The following is a 20,000-nucleotide window of genomic DNA, read 5'->3' as shown; positions in this document are numbered from 1 at the left end:
ATGAGATTTGCTCACGGCTACAAAATTAGTTATTATATTGCTTTATAGTTTAGAATTGCAGCAGTTAACTGATTATTATGAAGGTTGTCAACTTATAAATTAATCCCCAACTATTTTGATAATCGATTAATTTGTTTGAGTCATTTTTTTAGGGATAGTGTCTTTCCTTCCAGTTTCATAAATTCAAATATTTGGTTTCTTAACTCTTACATGACAGTAAACTGAATATCTTTCAATTGTAAACAAAACAAAACTTTTGGCGCCGGGAAAAACATTAACATTTTCCTGAATTTTCTTTCCATTTTAAAGAACCAAATGACTAATTGATTAATTGAGCAAATAATTAACAGAGTAATAAAAAACAAAAATAACTCTTGGATGCAGCCCCAGTGTACTGTCAACTACGGGAAAAATAGGAAGTTGTGACCAAAAATGTACAGAAATCCCATCAGAACACATTATGACATTTTCTTGCACAAAGGTTATAGGATTAAGTCTCATTCAGATATGAAGAATTTGGTGAAAATGGAGTATTTGTGGGAAGATTTGCCAAAAAAATCTGACCTGTTACTCTGCCCTGGTCCTCAGGAGATTCTGGACAAAGCCTTGGCTTTGTCTCGTGAAGGTGATGAACTGATCCAGAACTCCCACTACGCCGAGGACTCCATTCAGCCCAAATGCAGCGAGCTCAGAGCTGTCAGTGAGAGCGTCAGTAGCAGTCTGAGGGACAAGAAGGACCACCTCCTCAAAGCCATGGAGCTGCACCACCGACTGGAGAGGGTGAGAAGATTAAACACACACTAACACCTCCATTTCCTGGTCCTTTTGGTTGTTTTTTAACCTTTCACCTCCTCTGCTGTCCTCTGCAGGCATCTAAATGGGTTGATGATGGTATCTACCTGCTGGCCTCTCAGCCGGTGGACAAATGTCAGTCCCATGAGGGGGCGGAGTTGGCCCTGCAGGAGCTGGAGCGTTACCTGGATAATGCCGGCCAGAATCAGCTGACAGACCTCAGCACCATCTGGGGAGAGTATGACATGGTGCTGAACCAGCAGTTCAGGGTAAGAGGAGAACACGTGTTGTGGTTTAACATCACTTTCAAATGGACTGGAACACCCCGATGCAGCAGAGATGTCCAAATTATTAACACCTGTCTAAAATCAGTGCAACGTAAAGTCTCAGCACTGGAAAAAATGCTCCTCTCAAAACAAGAAAAAAAAACTTATTTCAAGGAACTTTTACCTTGAAATAAGTAAAAAAAAATCTGCCAATAGAACAAGTGAAAATGTCTTGGTAAGATTTCTTGAAATGAGATATGATATTTAGAATATTGAGATCTCAAAATTAGCTGGGAAAACTTATTTTAAGCTCTATTTTACCAGGATTGTCAAGCTTAGGTGTCTTAAAATAAACCAGACATGCTAAAAAAAAAAAAAAAAAAAGAAGAAGCAGTTTTTCAGTCAAAAATAGATTTTTGCTTTCATGTAACCTCCTACTTTGAGATGTATTAACCCTCCTGCTGTCTTCATTCATGGGCACCAGAAAACATTTTTTACTTGTCTGAAAAAAAAATCAAAAAAATCAGCAAAAAAATTACCCACATTTTTTAATATTTGCAAAACCTTCAGGAAGAAAATTCCAATAATTCCTTAAGAGTTTCCCTTAAAAGTTTTTTTTTTTTTAAATCCCCCAAATTTGGCAAAAAATTCTTGTAAATATTTTCAAAAAATGAGTAAAAATCTTCCAAAAAGTCCTAAAAATATCTGAAGTGATTCCATATATATCAGTAAAACTTATAATGTTTTCTTTAAGAACATTCACATAAAAATCAACCAAAATCCAGTGAAGTTCGCTGGATTTTGGTTGATTTTTTGTGTGAATGTTTTCAAGAAACATTTTTAACATTTCTTTTTTTCCACCAAAAAATGTTCAAAGATTTCCCAAGAATGTTGAAAATGTGGACATCAGAAGTTTCACTGTGAAAATATATATTTTTTACCACATTTTCAAACTTTAAAACGGGTCAATTTTGACCTGCAGGACGACACAAAGGTTAAACTTATTTTGAGTTTTCTTGTAAAATTCAATTCAAAAGAAGATAATTTCCAGATTGTTTGACTTAACCAGATATTTCAGATGCGTTGTCTAAAACAAGTCCCTCCATCTGCTGAAATGTCACTTGTTAAGTGAATTTATCTTAAATCAAGTGTGATGAGACATTTTGACTAAAAGTAAGACAAACAGACTTGATAAGATTAAGAGTTTTTGCAGTGTGTGGATGATTTAGATGTTCAATGATCCGCTGACAGAAATGTGAACTACTCAACCATCACATACTGATCACTGATGGCTTCCCATGTATCAGGACCAAGTGGAGAAAGTTTTCCAGAAGCAGTCGTCCATGCAGGAGATGTTTGACAAGAGGAGGGTCAGTCTGAAGAAGCTGGCAGCCAAACAGACCAGGCCTGTGCAGCCGGTAGCCCCCAGACCTGAAGCCTTCATCAAATCTCCTCTCAGCTCGCCTGGTCAGTCTTCACACAGCCACACATGAGCCTTATTTATGTCACACAACGCAGATCCTTTTATAACTTGTTTTTGAGGGTGTTATGGTAGTCCATCTTTGCACCCCTCACATGTACATTTAGCCCTTACATGCACATTAACACTGCATTTAGATTCTCTTTTCCACACTTGTGACACTTTGCACATTTGTCAAAGCTACGTTTTACTGCAGACTTTCTTAACCTTTATCTAAGAAGAAAGGGTGAAGTCTGCATCAGAAATTTACAAAAAAAACATTTAGTCAAGGCATCCTCTAATATAACATGAACAAACCACTTTCTTTAATATGATTTCACCATTAATTTGCCATCTTCAGGACACCTTTTGCATTAATGGAAGGGCAATGGGATGTATTTTTCCTTATAAAAAGAAATAAAGGTCATCCTGCGTGCTGCAAGTTATTAACTTCTATTCATCTCTTTCAGCAGGAGACAATCTTTGATTCATAGCTACAACATGAATATGAAATATGATTAGTATAAATTCTAAAATTTTAAATGAACAAATTTCTTTCCACACAATAAAGCCTGGCTATATTTAATTTTTCACACTTTATGGTTCATTTATAGTTTTAAAACTACATTTTAAACAATAATTTTCATCTTCACTGCAGTGCAAAAGATTGTGTATGTCAAACTATCAAAGGCCTTTTTTTGTGCAATAAATGTGTAAAATTACATCATAATCAAGATATATCATATTACATGTAGATTGTTTGCATAAACAATAAAATCACAAACATTTCTTGATTCACGTTCTTCCAAAAACTCTTAAAAAATCTGATCTTGAATACAGTTTCTCTCTTATAGTACCAAGCCTGTGGTGCCTGAAATACTCTCTTTGACTGAGGACCCACTGAAATATGCATAGATTTGTCTGCTCTTATTGACGTCAGTGGCTTTTATGTAACAGGCCAAACTGTTCTTCACTACATTTTTAATAACCTAAAATGACGACTGTCTCCCCTCATCTGCAGCACACAGAGCTCAGCAGGAGAAAAACTCCGAGACAGACTGTGAAAAAGTGAGTGTTGTGATTGTGTTGTTCTGTGAAATCTGCATTGTTTGTTGCTCATCTCAGCGATCAGACATTAATCTTCCTTTTTTTTTTCCCAGGGAAACGGCCAACTACAGAACGGAGACAGTAACAGCAGACATGCCTCTTTGTCCGAGGAGGAGGAGAACCTGGCAGTGCTCAGGCGGTGAGGGATCAGCAGTAACTCCTTCATCTGTAATCAAGTTACACAGCAGATGGGCTCTGTGAAAACACTCATCTCATTATCTATAGCGCTGTGCATTTATCTCTTCTGAGCACACAGAATCCTTCACTTGATCCCTCTCTGTTTGTGCCTTTCTGTCTGAATCCCTCTATTCTCCTTCTGTGTGCAGACATGTCATGAATGAGCTGCTGGAAACTGAGAGAGCCTACGTGGAAGAGCTGCTCTGTGTGCTGCAGGTTGTTTATTCCCTCCACAGCAACTTTTCTTTCCTCTTGTCTTTCACCTGCAGCTGGATTTTCATGTCTTCTTTGTGTTTGTTGCAGGGATATGCCTCTGAGATGGATAATCCGGCCATGTCTCCCCTCATCCCTGCACCTTTGCAGAACAAAAAGGAGATTTTGTTTGGCAACATGCCAGAAATTTACCACTTCCACAAAAGGTGACTGAGCGCCATCTGGTTGTCACTGATGATACCTGCACCGTGACGTGACACTTTCTTGGCCAATCAGCATTTTATTCCTTCTCATCTCCACTCTCAGTAACACCATTTTGTCTTTTTTTCCTCCAGAACTTTTCTCCGGGAACTGGAGCAGTACACGGATTGCCCAGAGTTGGTTGGAAGGTGTTTCCTAGAGAGGGTAAGTGAATTATTAAGAGACTCTAACTGAGCTGAGGAGGAGATTTCTTGAATGCAAATTGTTTTTGTTCCCCTCCTCAGATGACGGATCTGCAGATCTATGAGAAGTACTGCCACAACAAGCCTCGCTCTGAGAGCCTGTGGAGGCAGTGCTCCGACTGCGCCTTCTTCCAGGTGAGCAAACCTTCTTCCAAGTTTTACTGTTTTTTTCTAATTTTATGTTTCATTTCCAAAGCAAAATCTCTCACTCACCGCTGTATTCTCTATGATCTGGTTAGCTGGACGTCGCTAAGCATTCGTAGACAACTAAACTGGTCTATGTTCATCTATAAAGCTCTGCTGGGCCCAGAATACCTCAGGATCCTTCTCACTTTTAGTTCTAGTAGCTACCATCTGCAAACCTCCAAGTGGTTGCTTTTGAATGTTCCCCAGACTCTAACAGACTTTGACAGAACAGCGTTCTCCCATCATGCACCAATAATCTTCAAAAAAATTTTCAACTAGAAAAATTCGTTTCCATTAATGAGTTTAAGAACATCATGAAGAATGCAGTGAAGGAGGAATGTCAGTCTCCCTGAGCAGCTGTCAATCTGTTTTACTGCTTATTGTTTATATCATGTATCTGTTTTATACAAATTTACATTTTGTATGGCTGCTACCTTGGCCAGGTCTCTCTTGTAAAAGAGATCTCTAATCTCAGTGGGACTTCCTGGTTAAATAAATACAAATAAATAAACAAACAAACAATAATAATAATAATTATTTATTTATTTTAAAGCACTTTCAATCAAAGTGCTGTACACAGAGATACAAACAGTAAGAACAGATAAAAACAATAAAAACAAAACAATAAAAAAGACATCAGTAAAACAAACAATTTAAGATTCATATGTAGCAGTAAAGCAGTGGGTCTTCAGCTTAGTTTTAAATCCATCAGTGGAAGATGCCTGACTGATTTCAGCAGCTAGACTGTTCCATAATGTCAGTGCATGGTAAGAAAAGTCAACCGTCTTTCTATGGACCTTTGTGACACTCGGAAGCCCAGAACACAACTGGGGACATCCAGGTTCACCAGACTGGATAGGTACAATGGAGCAATTTTTAAAAAATTGCAATTTTGTAGGTTAGCAGCAGCACCTTAAAGTCTGCTCTAACAGGAACAGGTAGCCAGTATCTACTCACTCTGGTCAGAGCATGTTTTATTTGACATAATTCTTCTATTTCTTATTGCACAGGAGTGTCAGAAAAAGCTGGAGCATAAACTGGGTTTAGACTCGTACCTGCTGAAGCCGGTTCAGAGGATCACCAAATATCAGCTGCTACTGAAGGTATCGTCTGTCGGCTACAAATCAGTCGTCTTCTCGGTGGGATCTCTGTTTTTGAGCTGCTTCTTTGTGTGTTTCTGGCTACAGGAAATGCTGAAGTACAGTAAGGGCTGTGAGGGGGCTGACGATCTGCAGGAGGCGCTGACCTCCATCTTAGGCATCCTCAAGGCTGTCAACGACTCCATGCACCTCATCGCCATTACAGGATACGAGGTAAGACGTGAAGTCGGCTCCAGGCTTAAAAATAGCAGATCAGATGTCTTAGATGTGTTACCGACATAATGTGGAAGATGGAGGCGTGCAGAGTGCAGCATTTAACCCTCCTGTTGTCCTGCAGGACAAATTGACCCATTTCAAAGTTGGAAAATGTGGAAAAAAATAAATTTTCACTGTGAAAACTTTGAAAAATTTTTGAACACTTTGTTGGTGGAAAAAAAGAAATGTGACCATTTGGAAAAAAATGATTTTTTTTCCAAATGTTCTTAAAGAAAATATTAGAACTTTAACTAATATATGTAATCATTTTAGATATTTTTAGGATTTTTTTTTGAATATTTTCATTACTTTTTTGAAAATAATTACAAATTTTTTTAATATTTTAAAAATTTTTAATTTCTTGCCAAATTTAGGGATTTAAAAAAAAAATAAACTTTTAAGGGAAACTTTTATGGAATTTTTGGAATTTTCTTCCTGAATATTTTGCAAATTTTAATAAATTTGGGGAACTTTTTTTTGCTGAATTTTTGTATTTTTTCAGACAAGGGAACAATATTTTTTTGGTGCTCGCAAATGAGGACAACAGGAGAGTTAAAAGGGACATCGTGTAAAAGTCACAATAATTTGTGATGAAATGTGCAATGAACTTCCATTATATGGAAGGAAAATAGCAACAAGGAAGCGATGCAGCAAGGAGGAAGAGATACTACTCTAGGAAAATGGAAGGAGAAAGACAAAACCAATAAAAATAAGATAGGATCAGTTTTCCTGGGAACCATTGTCGTAAATTCTACAATCTGAATTATATCACAAAGTCAGGATATTATAGTGCAATGATATATCACATTAAAGCTGGTTGAATAGCAATAAACAAAACCCATTATGTATTTCTCATCAGGTTTATTGGGGGCATAATGACTGAATATAGAGAATGAAAACACTCCTGCAGAGAATGCTCACTCTACAATGAAAAAAAGCATTAGAAAAAACAAAAACTGAACAAAATGTGCTAATATTTCTATTTTGTGTCAAAGCAAAGACAGATTTCATCACAATAAGGTCAATTAATACACAGTATAAAAGGGCTAATTAGTGATTGTGTAAGTATTCACCCCATTTAAACCAGTCTGTGTTTGATCCAGCCAAACTAAGTCGTTCCACGCTGAAATAAATAAATTATCCAGAGATGATATAATTGTTGTCTAGAATGCCAAAAAACTCATTCAGAATTAGTCACAACTGCTCAAATGTGACAAAAAACTTTTCAAAATGGCTGTAACGCTCTCCAGACTGACTCAGAAATTGTCAAAAATGTCAAAAACTTGTTCATAATGACTGAAATATTGTCCAAAATGGCTTGAAACTTCTCAGAATAACTTAAAAACTCTTCAAAAGGACTACAAAATGACAAACATCTGTCCAAAGTTATTCAAAAATGATCCAAAATGATTGGATAATTTCATTTCTGCTAAATGAAGTTGTAGAACTGTAGAAATAGGTAAATAAATAAATTCAACACAGCGCTTTCTCTCGGTCCCAGAGAATCACACACCAAGTTTGAAACTGATCGGATGGACGGTTGTTGAGATAACTGAAGAACACACAAACACACTGATTGTCAGGTCAAACTGGGAGAAGCTGAAACCTCATAGAAAGAAGAAGCTGAAATCTGATAGAAAGAAGAAGCATTCGCACAGGTGCTACACTCAGCTGGGGCGGAACCAATCTGCAGCTGCAGGTTTACTACCTGCAGCATAAAAAGGGACACACGTAGCGCTGAAGGCTGGAATATACTTTCCGCACGAACGAGCCGCGCGGAAATCAGCCGCCCGGAAGTCCGTGCGAGAGAACGTGTGTGCATTTATACTCCGTGCGCGTCTGCTCCCAAACTGCAGGGGGCAGTGTACCTCAAACACACGTCTACCTGGTCTACTCTAGTAATAAACTAGTGAAGAAGAAGTCAGCTTCCAAACTGCAGGGGGCAGTGTATCCCAAACACACGTCTACCTGGTCTACTCTAGTACTAAACTAGAGAAGAAGAAGTTTGCCATTGTTTACACCACTTACAACACGGCATTGTACCGAATAAAAGCATTTGAGGAGGAACGGAGAATGAATGAGCTTCTCAAACAAAGTGGCTGTGAGCATGAGGATCTGCGGCAAACTGTGCAGGACTGCTTCATCTACAGAAATCCAGGTAGCAGCAGGTAAGAGCAGAATCATGAAAGATCTGGGAGACTGTTTAACCTGCCGATGTGAGCCGCTGCAGAACGTGTTAGCATTAGCATTAGCCACGGAGATCAGCGTCAGCCACCAGCGGCTGGTTGATAACTTTCTTATGTCTGTATGCCAAAATTGCTGTGTGTATGCATTAAACAGAGCCAAGACTGAGGTGTTGAAATGAGAAATTATACTAGTTCAGAACGTGTCTATGAAGTGGCGGATCGACTCTTCCTGACTGTATCTTTTCCTTTAACTCCTTCCGTTCTCAGGGTAATATGAGTGAACTGGGTAAGTTGCTGATGCAAGGCTCCTTCAGCGTGTGGACGGAGCACAAGAAGGGTCATGCCAAGGTGAAGGATCTGGCCCGTTTCAAGCCCATGCAGAGGCACCTGTTCCTGCACGAGAAGGCCCTGCTGTTCTGCAAGAGGAGGGAGGAGAACGGCGAGGGCTATGAGAAAGCTCCATCCTACAGCTTCAAGCAGTCTCTGAGTGTGAGCACCTCTGCAGCTGCAGCGCTGCACTCGTCTGTCATGTCTTTATCCATGAAGTTGGACAGATTAATACCTCCCTTCACTGTTTTTTGAACAGATGAGTGCGGTGGGGATCACTGAGAACGCAAAGGGGGACAACAAGAAGTTTGAAATCTGGTGTAACTCCAGAGAAGAGGTCTATATTGTTCAGGTAAATAAAAGAAGAGCATGTGAGCAACAGTTAGAATTAAGATTTTACAGTGCTCTTGAATATGTTTCGTTATTGCATTTCAGGCACCTACAGCTGAAGTAAAAACCACTTGGGTGAATGAGATCAGGAAAGTTCTGACAACCCAGCTGCAGGCATGCAGAGGTATGTTCACACTGCAAAAACTCCAACTCTTACCAAGTCTGTTTGTCTTATTTTTAGTCAAAATTTCTCATCCCACTTGATTTAAGATAAATTCACTTAACAAGAGACATTTCAGCAGATGGAGGGACTTGTTTTAAGATAATGCATCTTAAATATCTTGTTAAGTCAAACAATCTTGAAATTATCTTGCTTTGAGTTGAATTTTACAAGAAAACTCAAAATAAGTTTAACCCTCGTGTCGTCCTGTGGGTCAAAATTGACCCATTTTAAAGTTTGAAAGTGTGGAAAAATAACATTTCCACAGTGAAAACTTCTGATGTCCACATTTTCAACATTTTGGGAAATCTTTGAACATTTTTTGGTGGAAAAAAAGAAATGTTAAAAATGTTTAAGAACATTCACAAAATGATTTTTATGTGAATGTTCTTAAAGAAAATATTAGAAGTTTTACTGATATATATGGAATCACTTTAGATATTTTTAGGATTTTTTCGGGGAAGATTTTTACTCATTTTTTGAAAATATTTACAAGAATTTTTTGCCAAAATTGGGGATTTTTTTTAAGGGAAACTTTTATGGAATTATTGGAATTTTCTTCCTAAAGATTTTGCAATTTTTCAGAAATTTGGGGAATTTTTTTTAAAGGAGACAATATTTTTTGGTGCCTGTGAATGAAGACAGCAGGAGGGTTAATACATCTCAAATTAGGAAGTTACATGAAGGCGAAAATCTATTTTTGAGTGAAAAACTGCTTTTTTTTTTGCTTTTTTTTTTTTTTTTTTTTTTTTTTTAAGCACGTCTGGCTTATTTTAAGACACCTAAGCTTGACAATCCTGGTAAAATATAGTTTAAAATAAATTTTCCCAGCTTATTTTAAGACCTCAATATTCTAAATATCACATCTTATTTCAGGAAATCTTACCAAGCCATTTTTCACTTGTTTTATTGGTAGATTTTTTCACTTATTTCAAGGTAAAAGTTCCTTGAAATAAGTTTTTTCTTGTTTAGAGAGGGCATTTTTCCAGTGCGTATGTTACTAACCGTATTTCTAAAAGTAAAATCCATGTTTAACCAGAAACATACACACTTATGCTTTAGCTGAAGGTATTATGAGAGTAATATTGCTGCTAATGTTCCATTGTGGTGTTTTAAAACGTTTTTTCTCCCTCTTTGTCAGAAGCCAGCCAGCAGAGGGCTCCAGACCAGATATTCCAGTTTCCACCTGTGCCCAGTGGAACAGTAAATCTCAGGTAAATCTGTGCTCCACATCTTATTTATTCTCCCTCAGAAGTTTTTGGGTTTTTTTTTTAACCAAATTTTTATTCAAACTACATGTTTTTGTACATATTTATATGCAACTCAAAAATGGAAAAACAAACACATACACATGATAAACAAAAACAAATATACACTTTGGAAACACAACTAACTCATGGTATCATCTAAACCCACAGAAAGAGGAGAATTTCAAATTAAGTTTAAAGATAAATTTAATTCAAGAGCAGCAGGTTGTTATGAAACGTAAAAATACACAGTCCAGACAGAAATCTCATTACATCTCCACTTGCAATTCAAACAAAAGCATCTCCCCCATCCTGTCAAATGGAAGGAACATAGGAAGGAACCTAATTTCAAATGAAGTTTTGCTGTTATTTTTTCCATTAAATACACTTTCTTTAGTCTGTCTCTCTATTGGTGGAGGGTGGGAGGTAGTGGGCTGAGCCAAGACACAGTTATCATTTTCTTTGCCCCCAGTAGTAGGATTTGGAATAGATATAACATTTTTTATCCATTACTTCTTCTAGAATAGAACTGATTATATAGAACAATGGCTCAAGTGGCAAATCAGCACTTGAAATGGATCTGATTTCTGCCTGAATCCTAAAACAGTTTCAATTTGTTTTCCCAAAATATGTGTGTGGTCTCCAATTCTGCCACAGTTTCTCCACAATAACTTGTTGTTTCTTTCATCAAAGGTTGGGATTATGGAGGGTGTTTTTCTCCCTCACGTTTAATTTACAGTTTGATGTGTGATCGGGCTTTTTGAACTTTGCTGAGGTTGTTGACGATTCTTACTTTTGTCCTCTAACAGTCCTTTCAAGACAAGTCAGAAGAGCTTTAAAAAGGGAGAGGAGAAGAAAGTTGAGCCCTTCAGCCCTGATGTCAACTCCTCTTCCTCACCAAAGCCCACAGGAAAAGGTGAGTAAAGACACCGAGAGAGTCCCACTACACTGGAAAAAATGCCCCTCACAAAACAAGAAAAAAAAAACTTATTTCAAAGAACTTTTACCTTGAAATAAGTGAAAAAATCTGCCAATAGAACAAGTGAAAATGTCTTGGTAAGATTTCTTGAAATAAGATATGATATTTAGAATATTAAGATCTTAAACCTAGCTGGTAAAACTTATTTTAAGCTCTATTTTACCAGGATTGTCAAGCTTAGGTGTCTTTAAATAAGCCAGATATGCTTAAAAAAAAAAAAAAAAAAAGAAGCAGTTTTTCACTAAAAAATAGAGTTTCGCTTTCATGTAACCTCCTAATTTGAGATGTATTAACCCTCCTATTGTCTTCATCTACGGGCACCAAAAAATATTGTTTCATTGTCTGAAAAAACTCCCAACACTTCAGCAGAAAATTTGCAAAACCTTCAGGAAGAAAATTCCAATAATTCCTTAAAAGTTTCCCCTAAAAGTTTTATATTAAAAAATTCCCTCAAATTTGGTAAGAAAATTCTTGTAAATATTTTCAAAAAACAAATAAAAATCTTCCCAAAAAAATCCTGAAAATGTCTAAAGTGATTCCATATATATCAGTAAAACTTCTAATATTTTCTTTAAGAACATTCATATAAAAATCAACCAAAATCCAGCAAATTTCGCTGGATTTTGGTTGATTTTTTGTGAATGTTCTTAAGAAACATTTTTAACATTTCTTTTTTTCCACCAAAAAATGTTCAAAGATTTCCCCAAAATGTTGAAAATGTGGACATCAGAAGTTTCACTGAGAAAATATATATATATTTTTTCCACATTTTCAAACTTTAAAACAGGTCAATTTGACCTGCAGTACGACACGAGGGTTAAACTTATTTTGAGTTTTCTTGTAAAATTCAACTCAAAGCAAGATAATTTCAAGATTGTTCGACTTAACAAGATATTTAAGATGCATTGTCTTAAAACAAGTCCCTCCATCTGCTGAAATGTCTCTTGTTAAGTGAATTTATCTTAAATCAAGTGGGATGAGACATTTTGACTAAAAATAAGACAAACAGACTTGATAAGATTTAGAGTTGTTGCAGTGTAAGACTGTCAGTGTGTCTTTAGCATTAGTAGTGATGAATGTATTTCAGACACTACACATTACTGTACCTCTTTGCTTCCCTTCTTCTAATGATTGACCCCTATTATCTTCACTTCTTGTAATCCCATGAATCCTAGAACTTCTTCCCTCTTTACACACTTTCTCATTTAACACCTGCCTAACTTACTGTTTTCTTCCTTCCTTCCTTCCTTCTTTCTGTCTGTCTGTCCGGTCTTCTGGCTTTATCTCTGGGTCAGACGAGGCTGTGACCAGCCCGACCTCAGACAGAGCTGCTGTGGCTAAAAAGCGCTTTACTTTGCAGGGCTTCAGTAACCTCAAAGCTCAGAAAGGTAACTGTGGGCTGTTATCAGTTGTAATATCCATCACATCACATCATCTTTTGCATTTAGTGGAAATCAGAGAATTGTTTTGAATCATTTTATGCCTGTTTTGGTGCGAAGCATTTGGTGCATGCATTTTTTTTTAATTTAAATTACTTTGTGATGCATTTAGATGCTATATAAACAAATTTATTGCTTTTATTAATCATTGCCAGGACTGCAATCAGATATTAGACCACTCTCATATCAGTGTGGTGACAACAGCATTTGTGAAAATTATTGCTTTCAGCCAAGAAACAGTCAGACCAAAGTGATTTTACATTAAACCTCATGTCGTCCTGTGGGTCAAAATTGACCCGTTTTAAAGTTTGAAAATGTGAAAAAAAATAAATAAAATTTCACAGTGAAACTTCTGATGTCCACATTTCCAACATTTTTGGGAAATTTTTGAACATTTTTTTGGTGGAAAAAAGTAAATGTTAAAAATGTTTCTTAAGAACATTCACATAAAAATCTACCAAAATCCAGTGAATTTCGCTGATTTTATGTAAATGTTCTTAAAGAAAATATTAGAAGTTTTACTGATATATATGGAATCACTTTAGATATTTTGAGGATTTTTTGGAAGATTTTTACTAATTTTTTGAAAATATTTACAAGAATTTTCTTGGCAAATTTGGGGGATTTTTTAAAAAATCAAACTTTTAAGGGAAACTTTTAAGGAATTATTGGAATTTTCTTCCTGAAGGTTTTGCAAATTTTCAGAAATTTGTGGAATTTTTTTTGCTGAATTTTTGTATTTTTTTTCAGACAAGGAAACAATATTTTTGGTGCCCGTAAATGAGGACAACAGGAGGGTTAATTTATGCCTGTAAACCTACTTTGTGATTGTTTTTTTCTTTTGGATTAAACAATCAAGACAGTATGTGTTAGCTAGTGTGATTTAAATTTTCTGGAGTTCTGAGTTTGCTATTTTTTGCACAGGTTGAGGCTGATTTTTAACCATTTTCAGCTAACTGGCTACTAGCTTTGGCTTTATTTTTACTGTACAAACATGAGAGAGGCATCTTTTTGTCAAACTCTCAGTAAATACGTGAAAAAGCTATTTCCCAAAAATGATTACAGAAAAAAAATCCCATATTTTTAAGGCATTTGCTCAGTAGGTCACATACTGCATACTTCCCTCCACAGAGCCCTCAAGTGCTGATGACAAAAGTTTTACTTTACCCATGACCATCTTCCTATCAGCAGGTATCACACCTCTAGACCCCTTGTTTCATTTAACCCAGTGCACTCAATGTCTTTTTCACAGCAGATATTTTGACGTACATATTGTGCTTGACTCTGATCTAGTGTCCCAGTAAGCCAGCATGCACAATTTCAGGACCCTGAGACTGAAACAGCCTCACTTTGACATGTCAAAATCTCAAAATGTCCTCTGTGAAAGAAAGATTTGTGTCCCTTTATGGTTTCCATTAAAAAAACCATTGCAATATTAAGCTGCTTTTTGCCGGTGCTCTCCTCTCTAGAACTAGTTGTCTCTCTCTGTTAGTTCTCTCTCCTTAAGGTTTCTGCATATTTACTGTGCATCTGTGTCATTTCAGCTGAAAACATGTTGTGCTATTTGATCTGTGCGCTTTTCTCATCAAATATTTGCCTTTTAAATTGTATTACTTTGGTAGTGAGGCCTTTTTGTCTTAACATCCGTCCTCGTCTCTCCTTGGTAGGATCTCCCACCAGCCCAGATCACAAGACCAAACGCCAAAGTGACCCCACGCCGTTTGGCTTCAAAGGTAGCTGCTCTTTCCCACAGCAACTGCATTTTCTCCCTGTCTGGGGAGCAAAGATGTTATTTTGTTTAACCCTCCTGTTGTCCTCATTTATGGGCACCAAAAAATATTGTTTCCTTGTCTGAAAAAAATCCAAAAATTTATCAAAAAATTCCCCTAATTTCTGAAAATTTGGAAAACCTTCAGGAAGAAAATTCCAATAATTCCTTAAAAGTTTCCCCTAAAATTTTTATTTTTAAAAAATCCCCCAAATTTGGCAAGAAAATTCTTGTAAATAATTTAAAAAAACAAGTAAAAATCTTCCAAAAAAATCCTAAAAATATCTAAAGTGATTCCATATATATCAGTAAAACTTCTAATATTTTCTTTAAGAACATTCACATAAAAATCAACCAAAATCCAGCAAATTTCGCTGGATTTTGGTTGATTTTTTTTGTGAATGTTCTTAAGAAACATTTTTAACATTTCTTTTTTTCCACCAAAAAATGTTCAAAGATTTCCCAAAAATGTTGGAAATGTGGACATCAGAAATTTCACTGTGAAAATATATGTATTTTTTCGACATTTTCACACTTTAAAACAGGTCAGTTTTGACCCACAGGACGACACGAGGGTTAAACTGGCAGTAGCTGATGCAGGGTGAGTGACCTGCTGTGTTTCCATTGCCTCTCGTCCCTCAGATTCAGGTCCTCCTCCCCTCCACCTGAGCAGAACCAGGTGGTTCAGCACCTCTAGTCTCTTACAGACAAAGTTCAGAGGTATACTGGCTGTGTGTGAGCCCACTGTGTCACTACTGTAACCCCTTTATAGGCAGCCTTTCTACATTTTTGCTTTCTCCACATTTCTTTCAAGATTAGTGAAATTCGTTTAAAAAAAAAAAAAAAAAAAAAAAGAATACCCACTGACATGGAGGAATAGTTGCCTGCCACTTTTTCCCACTTGTTTGAGATTTTATAATATAAAGTTGCATGCCAGTGTCCACAGTCTTCTTTCTGTCGTAGTCGTGGAACTGCTCGTGTCATGCTTGGATTCCTGGGTTTAGCGGTTTTATTTTTTAGTCTTCTCTAATCAAAGGAGGTTTTTGTGGGTCTTCCTCTCTCCCTTTCACACCAGTAGATCTCTCACTGCGGTCACGCACGTATTTGACAGCAGCCGAGGCTGGATGTTGCTGTAAACTAAACAGCGGTGTTTGCCTCCTCTCTTCAGGCTGGAACAAGGCCTCGCTGTCACTGGACGCCTCGGAGGAGCATGACGGCTACTCCAGCGCCGAGGATCCCCTGAACTCTGACCCAGAGGACGAAAATGGGAAGAAGCTGGTGAGTCTGGTGTCTGTTTTCTAATTTACACTGGAAAAAATGCCCCTCTCAAAACAAGAAAAGAAAACTTATTTCAAGGAACTTTTACCTTGAAATAAGTGAAAAAACCTGCCAGTAGAACAAGTGAAAATGTCTTGGTAAGATTTCTTGAAATAAGATATGATATTTAGAATATTGAGATCTTAAAATTAGCTGGGAAAACTTATTTTAAGCTCTATTTTACCAGGATTGTCAAGCTTAGGTGTCTTAAAATAAGCCAGACATGCTTAAAAAAAAATAGCAGTTTTTCACTCAAAAATAGATTTTTGCTTTCATGTAACCTCCTAATTTGAGATGTATTAACACTTCTGTTGTCCTCATTTATGGGCACCAAAAAATGTTGTTTCTTTGTCTGAAAAAAATCCCAAAAAATCAGAAATAAAAATCTCCAAATTTCTGAAAATTTGCAAAACTTCAGGAAGAAAATTCCAATAATTCCTTCAAAGTTTCCCTTAAAAGTTTTATTTTTAAAAAAATCCCCCAAATTTGGCAAGATAATTATTGTAAATATTTTCAAAAAAATGAGTAAAAATCTTCCAAAAAAATCCTAAAAATATCTAAAGTGATTCCATATATATCAGTAAAACTTCTAATATTTTCTTTAAGAACATTCACATAAAAATCAACCAAAATCCAGCGAAATTTGCTGGATTTTGGTTGATTTTTTTTTTTGTGAATGTTCTTAAGAAATATTTTTAACATTTCTTTTTTCCACCAAAAAATGTTGACAATGTGGACATCAGAAGTTTCACTGTGAAAATGTTTTTTTCCACATTTTCAAACTTTAAAACGGGTCAATTTGACCTGCAGTACGACACAAGGGTTAAATTTATTTTGAGTTTTCTTCTAAAATTCAACTCAAAACAAGATCATTTCAAGATTGTTTGACTTAACAAGATATTTAAGATGCATTGTCTTAAAAAAAGTCCCTCCACCTTATGCATGAAATGTTATGCTGAAATGTCACTTGTTAATGAAATAATGCGAATTTATCTTAAATCGAGTGGGATGAGACATTTTGACTAAAAATAAGACAAACAGACTTGGTAAGATTTAGAGTTGTTGCAGTGTCTCTCACATACTTGTCTAACAATAAACTATAACCTGGAGAGAAATGATGAGAAGGGAGACTTCGATTCACTGCAGATGTTTTGCTTCAATCAGATACAATAAACCAAATGGTTCAAGATCAACTATGTGTAATCATAATTCCTTATTTTTGACAGTTTTACCATCTCTAACGTGTTTTTCTGGGAGGATTCCAGTTACATGGTTTCCTTGACCTTCCACACACAAGTATTCTGCTGACGGATATACAGTGTGGAGGTATAACAACTGTACATCTGTCGCTATCCTAAAATATCACCCAAAGCCTCACACCCAGAGTTAGGTTGCATTGACCTGCAGCTACACCTTAACAAATGAATCCATTACTTCCTTCAACAAAGGACTGCTAGTGTCTTTAACAAAGGTGGAGTGGTTCTTAAGGACATGCAAACAGAAGCAAAAGAGTTCAAGTGTTGGTCTCAGGTATGAAAACCTGGCAACTCCCATGTTTACCTCCATTCTGTCTTTTTAACAGCTGTGTTTTCTACCTACACCGTCAGAACCCATCCTGCAGCTGCTGAGCAACGAGGCTCAATTACTGCAGCTGATCTCATAGTTTAGTGACTATAAAAAGATCTATACAATGCTGTGAAAAAGTATTTGCCCCCTCCCTGATGTCTTCATTGAGGTGTGACAAATATACAGAAATAGAAGATATCTGTAGAGGGGCAAATACTTTTTCACAGCACTGTATGTCTATACACTGCAAATATTCAGAAGAACCAGTCAAAAGTTTGGACACACCTTCTCATGAATGGTTTTTATTTATTTATTTTATACATTGTAGATTATTACTGAAGACATCAAAACTATGAAAGAACACATATGGAATTATGTTGTAAACAAAAAAGTGTTAATCAACAGTATTAATCTACAATGTAGAAAATAATGCAAATAAATAAAAAGCATTGAATTAGAAAGTGTGTCCAAACTTTTGACTGGTAGTGTAATGTAATATTATAGTTAAGACCACACGGTATTTAATATTATGGAACTTAATCCAACTAATGCTAATATTAAAGCATAGCACTAATAATTATGGAGAGGAACCTTACAAATTTAGAGCTACAAAAACATACATGGAAGCCCAACAAATCTAAGGTTTCCTTGATTGCCTTTCAGTCAGCTTTATTTTTATTTATTTAATTTATCTTTTAGATTTTAGTGGCTCGGTGGTTAGCACTGTTGAATTGCAGCTGGAAGATCCCCTGGTTCTCGTCTCGGCCTGGGATCTTCCTCATGGAGTCTCCATGTTCTCCTGTACATGAGTGGGTTTCCTCCAGGTTCTCCAGCTTCCTCCCACAGTCCAGAAACATGCTGAGGTTAACTGGGGATTCTAAATTGTCTGTGAATGTGAGTGTGATTGTGTGAGTGTTTGTCTCTCTGTGTAGCCCTGTGATAGACTGTTACCTGTCCAGGTGAACCTTCTCCTTCAGTCAGCTGGGATAGACTCCAGCCCCCCGTCACCCTGATGAGGATTCAGCGATGTATAGATGATGGATGGATGCTACATGCAATCAAATATACGAGACAAGAAAAGCTCTCAGAGAGCTTGAATTGTTCATCCATTCATGACAAAAAATACTTTTGTCATGGATTTTTGTTGTTAACCCGTTCCCTTCCAGCTGAGGTTTAGTTTCCTCTCCACAGCCATGTTCGAAACATGCTGCAGATTGTTAACCTCTACCAATTTAATGAGTACTCTATTTAGACGTTTGTCCCAGCAATTTTGATATTTTAAAAGTGTTGCGTGGACGTTAGTTTTAATTGCTTTTAATTGCCCTTCTTGCTCTTGTCCACTAATGATGATAGCTGCCTCATATGATCGACGTGACTCCCTTTGTAACCAGAAACATTTCAGGGAAAAGCACAGATTAAAACTGTTCATCACTCAGTAACCCTTGGTTTCAGGAAAGTTCACAGTCTTTAGGCCTCATAAGACTCATTTTTTCTTTTTCTTTTAGCTTTTTACATCCGCAGGTACAAGCATTTCTGAGCTGAAAACAGAACAAGGCCTTTCTTGTAATAATTTTCTAACACCTGTTCATCCTTTCCTGTTTCTTGTCCTGACTGTGAACAGAGTGCTGGTAAATACACAGTGATGGTCGACTATGAGAAAGGTGAAGAGCTCTCAGTGAAGAGCGGAGACATGGTGCAGCTGGTCAAGGAGAGCGATGACGCACAATGGTGAGGACGTCACGTTTTACTGCCACCCATTGGTAATTAAAACTCTAATAGCAGAGCTGGTTTAACAGCACTTTTGTGTCTAGGTTTGTACGAAACCTGAACACATCTAAGGAGGGCTGGATTGCTGCTGCTAATCTCATCACCCTCATCGGGAAGTCCAAGTCTTGTCAGTCTCTCACCAGCTCAGGTATACAAACACTGGAAAAATGCCCCTCTCAAAACAAACAAAAAAAATTATCTCAACTAACTTTTACCTTGAAATAAGTGAAAAAAATCTACCAATAGAACAAGTGAAAAATGTCTTGGTAAGATTTCTTGAAATAAGATGTGATATTTAGAATCTTGAGATCTTAAAATTAGCTGGGAAAACTTATTTTAAGCTCTATTTTACCAGGATTGTCAAGCTTAGGTGTCTTAAAATAAGCCAGATATGCTAAAAAAAAAAAAAAAAAATTAGTAGTTTTTCACTCAAAAATAGATTTTTGCTTTCATGTAACCTCCTAATTTGACGTGTATTAACCTCCTGTTGTCTTCATTTATGGGAAACAAAACTATTGTTTCCTTGTCTGAAAAAAATCCAAAAAATCAGCAAAAAATTCCCCAAATTTCTGAAAATTTGCAAAACCTTCAGGAAGAAAATTCCAATAATTCCTTAAAAGTTTCCCTTAAAAGTTTTATTTGGAAAAAATCCCCAAATTTGGCAAGAAAATTCTTGTAAATATTTTCAAAAAATGAGTAAAAATCTTCAAAAAAATCCTAGAAATATCTAAAATGTTTCCATATATATCAGTAAAACTTCTAATATTTTCTTTAAGAACATTCACATAAAAATCAATTAAAATCCAGTGAAATTCACTGGATTTTGAGTTTTCTTGCAAAATTAAACTCAAAACAA

General features: G+C 36.4%; 1 protein-coding gene across 8 annotated transcripts in view; it reads left to right on the top strand.

The window, feature by feature from the left end:
- LOC111586842 (guanine nucleotide exchange factor DBS-like) overlaps positions 1-19,872 on the top strand; it is a 28,897-nt gene extending 9,025 nt beyond the window's left edge. Inside the window, exons 9-31 of one of the 8 annotated variants that reach the window (XM_055008815.1) lie at positions 589-780; positions 870-1,061; positions 2,366-2,525; positions 3,539-3,585; positions 3,678-3,763; positions 3,951-4,017; positions 4,105-4,220; positions 4,350-4,419; positions 4,500-4,592; positions 5,654-5,746; positions 5,831-5,956; positions 8,452-8,673; positions 8,771-8,863; positions 8,947-9,025; positions 10,206-10,275; positions 11,118-11,224; positions 12,583-12,675; positions 13,858-13,917; positions 14,394-14,459; positions 15,137-15,214; positions 15,663-15,772; positions 18,999-19,105; positions 19,189-19,872. In XM_055008815.1, coding sequence (XP_054864790.1) covers positions 589-780; positions 870-1,061; positions 2,366-2,525; positions 3,539-3,585; positions 3,678-3,763; positions 3,951-4,017; positions 4,105-4,220; positions 4,350-4,419; positions 4,500-4,592; positions 5,654-5,746; positions 5,831-5,956; positions 8,452-8,673; positions 8,771-8,863; positions 8,947-9,025; positions 10,206-10,275; positions 11,118-11,224; positions 12,583-12,675; positions 13,858-13,917; positions 14,394-14,459; positions 15,137-15,214; positions 15,663-15,772; positions 18,999-19,105; positions 19,189-19,369 — 2,508 coding nt within the window. In that variant the 3' untranslated portion in view covers positions 19,370-19,872. Of the gene's footprint in view, positions 1-588; positions 781-869; positions 1,062-2,365; positions 2,526-3,538; positions 3,586-3,677; positions 3,764-3,950; positions 4,018-4,104; positions 4,221-4,349; positions 4,420-4,499; positions 4,593-5,653; positions 5,747-5,830; positions 5,957-8,451; positions 8,674-8,770; positions 8,864-8,946; positions 9,026-10,202; positions 10,276-11,117; positions 11,225-12,582; positions 12,676-13,857; positions 13,918-14,393; positions 14,460-15,136; positions 15,215-15,662; positions 15,773-18,998; positions 19,106-19,188 lie in introns of all 8 variants that reach the window. The other 7 variants (XM_055008814.1, XM_055008816.1, XM_055008817.1 and 4 more) reach the window with 7 other exon arrangements.
- Positions 19,873-20,000: the final 128 nt, after the last annotated feature.

Source organism: Amphiprion ocellaris, unplaced genomic scaffold (assembly GCF_022539595.1).
Source record: "Amphiprion ocellaris isolate individual 3 ecotype Okinawa unplaced genomic scaffold, ASM2253959v1 Aocel_unscaffolded237, whole genome shotgun sequence".
In the NCBI taxonomy this organism is placed as follows: domain Eukaryota; kingdom Metazoa; phylum Chordata; class Actinopteri; family Pomacentridae; genus Amphiprion; species Amphiprion ocellaris.
This window is presented reverse-complemented; position numbering and strand designations above follow the sequence as displayed.